This window comes from Microcebus murinus, chromosome 12 (assembly GCF_040939455.1).
Source record: "Microcebus murinus isolate Inina chromosome 12, M.murinus_Inina_mat1.0, whole genome shotgun sequence".
Taxonomy (NCBI): Eukaryota; Metazoa; Chordata; class Mammalia; order Primates; family Cheirogaleidae; genus Microcebus; species Microcebus murinus.
The window spans coordinates 87,701,528-87,710,346 of NC_134115.1; the positions used below are offsets into that span (position 1 = coordinate 87,701,528).

Here is an 8,819-nt window from a genome sequence, read left to right on the forward strand (position 1 = left end):
CCCCTGGACGGGCAGGAAATGTGCTGGAGGCTGGCTCAGCTTCCTGCTGGAGACCCCTGGGGCGGCCGGTTCCCAAGATGGACAGGACCCCCACCAACCAACATCACCCCCCTTCCATCTCCCGCCCCCCACCCCAGCGGCTGTGGGCAGATCCCGCCCACCCAGGCCCCAGAGAGCTGAGGTTTACATTGGGGGGGTGTCTCTCCCCACCTCCCTCTATTCCTCCCTGCCGCCCCCAGGCCGATCTAAAAACAAGGCACCACCATCCTCTATAGTCGACTTTTTATTAAGATTATAAATTTAAACAAATAATCTGAACAGTTTTACCCGGTGATATACAATTCAGTATGCACAAAAATACAGGGAAATGAGGGAGAAGGGCCGAGAAAGGAAGGTTGGCAACTTGTTTTGGAGTCCACATGGTGCTGATGGGAGAGAACCAGAGGGGCTACCGACGAACCCCACCTTTTTACAACAAAAGGCTTTAAATTAAACAAAATCTATCGAGCTGAAGACGCAGGACGGGGTTTTCACAGGCTCGAACAATGCTGGTTTCATGAAATGCAACCAAAGGCTGGACGAGGGCAGTGCAATTTGGAAGCACACACACACAAACACCACAGCTGACCAGGAACTTAGGGAAAAGTCTCCAAAGCAGTCGGCGGTCCCGGCCCCTCCCTCCCCCGGGGCCGCCGGGGATCCAGGTGAAGGAATCGACTTCCTTTTTTGTTTAGTGAGGACCGCAGTGCTGGGCATGATGGGAAATGTAGTCCGCCGTGCCCGCCCCCCACCCCTTCCCCAAACAGTGTCCGAGAGTGTCGGGGTGTCAGGCGCCACCCGAGAGTCCGGGAGACGGATGGAGGAGGGGAGAACGGAGCCAGAGGGGCGGGGAGAAGCGGGGTTCAAGACACCCGCCCCGGGAAGAAAAGAAAAAAAAAGTTGAAGTGTTTTCATTTCTGCCTTCTCATTTTGAGAACTTTGGAGTCCGCCCCCAGAGAGGAAATGTGACCCAAACGTCCCTTTCGGAGATAGAGTTTGCCTTTGTTTTTGCTCAGGATTTCACAAGACCGATTCCTCACCCCACGGAGGGACTCGGGCGAGCGGAACGTCGGGCTTCCCGGGTCTGACAACTGATTGCAATCGGCGTCCCGGGCCCGCGCCCTCCTGCGCTGCGCCCCGGCGGCCCGGGCGCCCTGCCTCGCCCCCGGCTGCCCGGCACCTCCTCCGGGCAGCAGCCCTCCCTCACGTGGCAGGCTCCTCGCTAAACACCACTGCAATCACTACAATAAAAAGAAAAAAAAGAGTAGGAGAAACACAAAGCATACTTAAATAGGCGCTTTTTCTCTCTGCAAAAATAAAGTCCAAGATTTTATATTTCTTTTTTATTTTACAATTTATAAAACATCAGCCGCCTCCCCCTGCTTGCCCCCAGCTCAGCCCCGAGTGGCCTGGCGCCCGCTCGCTCCCTCCTCTCGCCCCTTGGCCAAGTCTTTGTCTGGCCCCAGCCCCGCGGGGCCCCGGGTCCCTGTGCCCTCGGGGGTCCCTAGAAGGCGACAATGGCTCGAGTCCAGGCGCCGAGGCTGGCGAGCGCCTGCTTGGCGCACAGCTGCCCGTTGAGCGGCGGCGGCTGCTCCGAGGAGTCCGGCTGTCGGCTCACCAGCCCGGAGAAGCCCGAGCCAAAGATGGAGATCAAGTTTGAGATGTTGGACGCGTCCGGGGACGAGTCCGGGCAGAAGTCCTCGAAGCGGGCGCGCTTACAGGGGGCGAACGGGGCGCCCCCGGGGGGCTCGGCCCCCAGGTCGCCCGCGTCCTCCTCGTCTTCGTCCTCCTCCTCCTGGCCAGGGTAATACTTGCGCTTGCAGCCGGTGGCGGACGCCAGGCCCGGTCCCGGAGCGCCCTGGCCACAGCAGGGGCAGTGGGCGGAGGCGCAGCAGTCCTGGTGCAAGTAGCCGTTCTCCACCGTAGTCACCACGTGAGTGTCCAGGTCCAGCACGGTGGTCTGGCTGCTGCAGTGCACGCCGAAGTCCGAGGGGGCCGGGTACGCGCCCCGGTAGAAGCCAGGGGAGGAGGCGGGTGCCGGGGAGGCGGGCGGGGAGGCGGCGGCGGCCGGAGGGGTGGCCCCTGGGGGCGCGGAGGGCGCGGAGCAGGCAGCCGAGGCGCGAGGGTCCCGCAGGCAGAGCGCAGCGGGCGCGGGCGGCGGCAGAGGCAGCGGCAGCGGCGCAGGACCCGGCTGCAGCGGCTCCAAGGGCTGCCCGCGGTGGGGCGCGCCGTGCGGCGGCTGGAGCGCGGCGCACCCGGGCAGCTCGGAGAGCGCCCCCGCGCCGCCCGCGGACGCCCCGGCCGCCGCCGCGCAGCCCCTGGGCGCCGGGTGCTGGTGCTGGTGCAGCTGCTGCTGGAGGTGCAGCTGGTGGAGCTGGTGGAGCTGGTGCAGCTGGTGCCGGGCGGCCGGCTCGCGCGCCTCCGCGTCCCCGCCGCCGCCAACTTGGAGCGGGCCGAAGTCAGCCGCGCTGGCCGGCATGCCCGGCGCCGCGTACGCGAGGTGCTGGTGCTGGTGGTGGGGCGGCTGCTGCTGCTGTTGCTGCTGCTGCTGCTGGCGCCGGTAGAGCTCAGCGTAGCGCTCGCTCAGGTAGAGCTGGCGCGCGTTGCGGAGCACGTAGGACACCAGGAGGTTCTTGTGCAGCTTGATGCCGCCGCGCTGGGTCCGGGAGCTGTGGATCTTGCGCAGGGAGATGCTGATCAGGCTCTGGGCGTCCAGGGCGCACTCCATGCTCCCGCGGAGACGGCGGCGGCCAAGCAGCCGCCGCCGCTGCTGCTAGTGCTGCTGCTGTTTCTTTCTCCAGCCGGGCGCCTGGGTGCGCCAGGCAGGGGAAACCGAGCCCGGGTCAGCGGGTCGGCTGCGCTCCGAGAGGCGCCGCCACCATGCGCTGCGCGCCACCCGCGGGCTCGCGCTCCCCAGACGGCGCCAAAGCAATGAGCCTCGGCCGGCCCCGGCCCCAGCTATTTAGCTGGATGCCCGGGCCCCGCCCTACACTGGATGAGCCAATAGGAGTGCTTAGAGCCTCCCGAGTGACAGGCGCTGCCCGCCCCAGGGCCACTCGGCTGGCCAATCAGACCAAGGCGGTTCCTTTGTGCTATTCAAATACCGAACGGACCCAGGGCCTCCAACGCCGCCGCTGCCTCGAATGTTCTCCTGGGGCCGCCGCGTCGCGCGGGACTCGGAGCCGCCGGGGCCGCGGTCTGCAACATGGGTCGCCTCGTAGCAGCCACGTTAGAGCCCGCGGCTGCCCTCGGCTTAGCTCCTGGGAGCCGAGGGTCGGCTCACCTGAGTGCTGTGGCGACGGCTCCTCCCCCTTCCGCAAGGCTGGGCCTCACCTGCGGCAGGTGCTCGCGGCTCCCCACTCCGGGCCATGCGGCGCCTCCTCTTTCTCACCTGTTGGCCCCCGGTGACCCGCGGGAGCCAAGGCCTCTGCTGGTGGGGCCGCCGGCTTGACACTGAGGGACATCAGGGAGAGAGGTTGGGGTTCGCTCCACCGCAGAGAATGCTGGGCCTGACCCCCTGTCATTTGGGCCGAGGGACCTCTGGGAATGCTTGCGGAAGGGCTGTTCTCCCCATTTGCCTGACGGGAAAACCCCAAACGTCGTGAATTTTGATCTCCTCTGACGGGGAAAGTTCAAGGCATGCCCCGAAAGGTGCGAACCTCGCACGAGCTCAGTCCCCAAGGCGTCCTGAGAGCCGGACGCTGAGTTTCCTAATCTCCAGTTCTGTAGCCTTTCCTTTAGTGCCTAACTAATAATAATGACAATGGGAACTATTATCATGGACCTACTGTGGGGAAGGCCCTTCGCAGAACCGCCCTTTGGCCTCACTCTAACGGGGGCAGAGCAGGGGCCTGAGGCTCGGAGAAGTGGAGTGACCTGGGGGTCACACAGGTAGGACTGTGCGCTCCAGACAGGACGTGGATACCAAGGGCCGAGGAACTCCCACCTTAACCTTTGTTCACACCGTTTTCCTTCTTATCCTGAACCACTCATGGGCCACCACCTTCCAGCAGGGGACTGAGACGAGGCAGAAGCGGGGGACAGGATCCGGATTCCTGGGGGCTCCCCATCTGGACTGGAGGCCTGAGGGAGCTGACTGCTGCCCCGAGGGGCTCCAGACATCTGCACAGACAGCTCCGGAGGCTCCGTGAAGTGGTCAGGAGGTTTGCCTGAGGAAGGGCCTGTGAGTGGCCCCAGAGGGGTCCACAGAGACCCCCAGAGCTAGGCAGGACCTGGCAGGGGAGGCTCCATGGGCAACCTCCTGCTGTTTCACCTCCTCCTGGGGGGTCTTTGAGTCTCCTCTTTCCTTAGGCTTCCTTTCTACTGCCCCTAGCACCAACCTCAGTGGGAGTGAGACCCACCAACCTGTCCTACAGTCGCTGGGTCTCCCTTTAGTCCTAAGATTTCCTATGATTTGTTTCCTTAAACAATTTTTCAGGCTGGGCGAGGTGGCTCCTGCCTGTAATCCTAGCACTCTGGGAGGCTGAGGCGGGCGGATCACTCAAGGTCCGGAGTTCGAAACCAGCCTGAGCAAGAGCGAGACCCCCGTCTCTACTAAAAATAGAAAGAAAATTAGTTGGCCAACTAATATATACAGAAAAAATTAGCCGGGCATGGTGGCGAATGCCTGTAAAGTCTCAGCTAATCTGGAGGCTGAGGCAGAAGGATCGCTTGAACCCAGGAGTTGGAGGTTGCTGTGAGCTAGGCTGATGCCAGGGCACTCTAGCCCAGGCAACAGAGTGAGACTCTGTCTCAAAAAAAAAAAAAAAAAAACAAAAACAAAAAAACCCAAACAAACCCCGCCCCCCACCCCCCATTTTTCAGCATCTACTTAGAGCCAGGCGTCAAAGGTGGAAGCAAAGTGAAGGGGCGTGTAGCCCATTTTTCAGATGAGGAAACCTGGGCGCTGACAACGTGAGAGACTGGCCCAGGATCCCTGGGCTCCAGGTCCACGTTCTTTCCATGCCATCTTCGAACAACCTCAAACTGGCCTGGGCCCCCGTGACCAGTGGCAGCTCTCCAGGCCCCCTCTCAAGGAAGCCAGGATTGAAATTTCAGGGCGACTTCAGAGGAAGGACATGTTATACCTACATTCTATTGGTGGCCTGGTGGCAGGGACATCCAGGACTGTGGAACTTGCTCACGTGATAATACCCGTAGGATTAAAAATGCGCTGCCCCTTATTTCCCTGGTGCCACAAAGGCTTCACTTATTTATGTTTGAAGTTCACCTTTGAGACGTCACTAGCACACGCAGGGAACTGGGCGCCCTTATCCGGCTTTACAGCTGTGACGGTTCAGCACGCGACAGTCAAGTCTGGGACCCACGGTGTCTGGCACGCTGCAAGCCGAAAGCTCCAGAATGTGTTATTAACGCTGATTTGGGGCCTTCATTCTGTCCTTGCCCAGTATTTACCCGGGGAAACTAAGAGTTTTCATGCTGTGCTTGAGGTCACACACTGGGAAGGGCTAGAGTCAGGATTGGAACCCAGGCCTGTCTGTTTCTAGGGCCAGAGCTGTTTACAGGTTCCTCAGAATCAGCTTCTGCTGTCAGTGAAGCGGACAGAGTCCAGTTCTCAGGGCCCAGCTCATGGTGACTGTGACCTTGATTTGATCGGCCCCAGCACTTTTCTGCCAACCGCCCTGGGATCAGGGCCTGCAGGAGCCCACAAAGAAGCAAGTGTCCGTCCCTGCTCAGCTCGTTGTGCACAGGCTTTCTTGGGGCTGTGCCCCAGAACACCACTCTAGGGGCTCAGATGGGGAGTCTGGGTAGGGATGGAAGTGGATTCCAGCCACAAGCTGGGGGACGGGGAGCCAGGCCCCTCCCAGTCCCCCTGGTTGGCAGCCTCCACCACAGGGTGGGTTTTGAGGTCCACCAAGACCCTTTCACTGCCTGGGGCCAGCCGAGAAGTGGTCAGCCTCATCCGAGTGTCCCCTTCTCTGTGCCTTTTTGTTGGGGTCCACCCGTGGTCTTCCCCTCTATCTCAAGAACCAAGAGGTGGGCAGGTGGGGAGGGCTAGCAGTTGTCTAGCTAAATAAAAACCCTGATCTTGTGTGGGGTGCACGGGACAGGAATTGCACAGCTGCTGTAAGAAAACCCTTGCTGAAGGAGGCAAAGGAGCAGCCGAACTACTTGGTGCCCCGGGAGCAGTGTGGCTTCGGGGACACACAGTAGGAATTCACAAATGTTTACAGAATGGGTGAGCCACACGCCAGGCTTCTGTTGGGATGCATGCACGGATGGTTCAAGCAGGGACCATAGATGGTCCAGGGCAGCGAGTGTGTCCACGTGTGTATGAGTATCTGTGTGCACACGTGTCAGGGCAGAGGGGGTTCTCGGATCTGCACCCCATGAAGGGGGACAGGTCTGAACAAGACAGATCTGAACAAGACATTGGATGAGGGGCCGGCCTTATTTGTCTGGGCACCTGAGAAAGGTTGGAGTGCTCACCTTTCCCCAGGGGCTGAGGAAATTATATCTGGCTCTGAGTCACTGCTCCCTGGAGGAAGTTAATTAATGCCTCAATATTTACCTAGTGTCTGCTGGGACAGCACGGAGCAGGGCCTGGAACCACTGGGGACCTGGGTGCTTGTCAAACCCAGGTGGTGTCAGCTGCATGTCAGAGCAGTTAACACCTCACAAGTGCACATATGCCTGTGGACACCTTCTGGTCACCCAGGCTTGGGGGCAGGTGGCATGGTTAGGAGGGCTCCAGGCCAGTTGTGGGATTGCCTCCTTGGCTCCCAGGGGTTGGTGGGGAAGAGGGTGCAAAGGCAAAAACCTTAACTTTGAGTGTTGCATCTCGGGGGTGGGGGTTGGGGGTGGGGAGGGAGATTTGGGATTCATGCATTCACACACTTGTTCATTCGTCTGAAAGATATTTCCAGAACCCTCCTTTGGAGTCCCTGGGAGTAAGACCTGATTCTGCCTTCAGAAGGCCATGATTCTGGGGAAGCAGACAGGATAAACAGATGAGACAATACGAAGAGATAAGTCTGTGATCAGGAGGACAGGGCTGGAGGAGGGTGGGAGATGGACCCCACAACTTGTCCCAGAGGGCTTCCCACAGGAAGGTAAGACCTGGAGACCAAGAAGACTTGCTGTTCTCTCTTTCCAGCAGAGAGAGCAGCAAGGGGCCCAGCAAAGGGCCTGGTGTACAGTAGGCACTCAATAAATAAATACTTGTGGAATAAGTGAATCAATGCACATAAATATGCAGAAGATACTGTTAGAGTAAGAAGGGCTCTAGGGACCAGGCTACACCCACCCAACTTCCAGATGGGGAAACTTCGGTCCAGAGAGCAGGAGGGATGTGTTCAGAGCACCGGTCCAGAGCTGTGCCGGAACCCACACGTCCCACCTCCCCGTGCAGCCTCTAGCCACCCCAGGGTGCTGTCTCTGTGGCTGGGGACAGGGTGGGGGCCTGAGAGCCCCAGGGCTTTGGGCAGCGTCAGGGAAGGTGGCAGGGCATGGCTGGCCGCAGAGGTCATTGTTGAGTCCTTTCTCAGACAGAGGAGCGGTGGCATTTGGAGGCACACACTGTTCTTTAGCTGGGGGCACTGGGGAGGGAGGCTGGGGTCCCAAAGCTGGGCAGCCTCCCCCACCTTGCAGGACCTGCAGCCTGTCACCAGCCCAGGTGGAGGTTAATGACCCACCTACGTCTATGTTTGCCCAGTGTGGTCCTGAGCAACCGGCCCGGGGCCCAGAAAGCCATTGTGGCCCCTGGCTTCAAGGACCTTCAGTGTAATGAGAAAGACTGACAGCGGCTTGGCTTCTTATAAAGCTCTTACTCTTGCCAGGCACTGGGCCACGTGTCCCTGAAACCCCATGTCAACCTTTGAGGCAGGTTCAGTTATAATCCCTGTTTCACGGATGAAGCAACTGAGGCACAGAGCAAGGAAGGAGAGGTGCCAGGGCTCTGGGCAGCAGGGGAGTAATGGAGGCTTCACCACTCCCATTCCCTGGTCTTTTGGATGAATTCTTGTCAGTGGAATGTGGGTAGAGCGCAGATATGATCTCTCACACCTGAGGTCCCTGCCCGAGCATCTGGCAAAAGCTGGGTGTCCGCTTGTTCATTCATTCATTCATTCATTCATTCATTCATTCATTCAGTAACTATGAATGCTGGCCAAGGTGCAGGCGCTGTGCTGAGCTGTGGGGAGAACTCCAGGCAGGTCTCATTGCTCAGAGCCAGGCCGAGGGATCCTTTTAATCTCTTGGGCCAAGTCTGATTGACTGGTAGTACCTGGAGCCCTGGGTTGGAAGGGATTTGGCACTTGCCCTGATTGATTAGTGATGTCTGCTGAGGGCTCAGCTGGAGCCTTTGTGGGTAGCGGTTCTGGGATGAGGATGTAGTGTCTGTCCAGCACTTAGGACATCTGAGTAGTCTCACAGATAGAGTGGGGGCCAGGCGTCTGCAGAAATGGCTTCCAGCTCCAGATTGGCCCTGTTATCCCTAGGTAACATACGTCACTTCTCTTGGGCCTCAGTTTCCTCATTTGTCACCCCTCCAGGAGGTGCTGTGAGCATCAAATGACTCAAAAGTGCTTTGCAAAGTTGAGGGGCACTATGACAGGATAGGAATTGAAATGAAACAGGAAACTTCCCTCTTTTCTCCTTTCTCAAAATCCTATCAGAAGCTGAGCACCCTGGGCAGGCCAGAGTTAATCCTGGGCCGGGCCTGGGCATGTGTATGTGTGTGTGTGCGCACGCGCATGTGTATGCATGCACATATGTGTAAAGGCATGCATGTGCACGTGTGCCTGTGTGTACAGGTGTGC

The 8,819-nt window shown here is 59.2% G+C and overlaps 1 protein-coding gene across 1 annotated transcript; it reads right to left on the reverse strand.

The window, feature by feature from the left end:
* Positions 1-270: 270 nt before the first annotated feature.
* Positions 271-2,975, reverse strand: IER5L (immediate early response 5 like). Its single transcript, XM_012772193.2, has one exon. It carries the CDS (start codon positions 2,765-2,767, stop codon positions 1,544-1,546), a length of 1,224 nt encoding a protein of 407 aa, XP_012627647.1. The 5' UTR covers positions 2,768-2,975; the 3' UTR covers positions 271-1,543.
* Between the last annotated feature and the right edge of the window lie 5,844 nt (positions 2,976-8,819).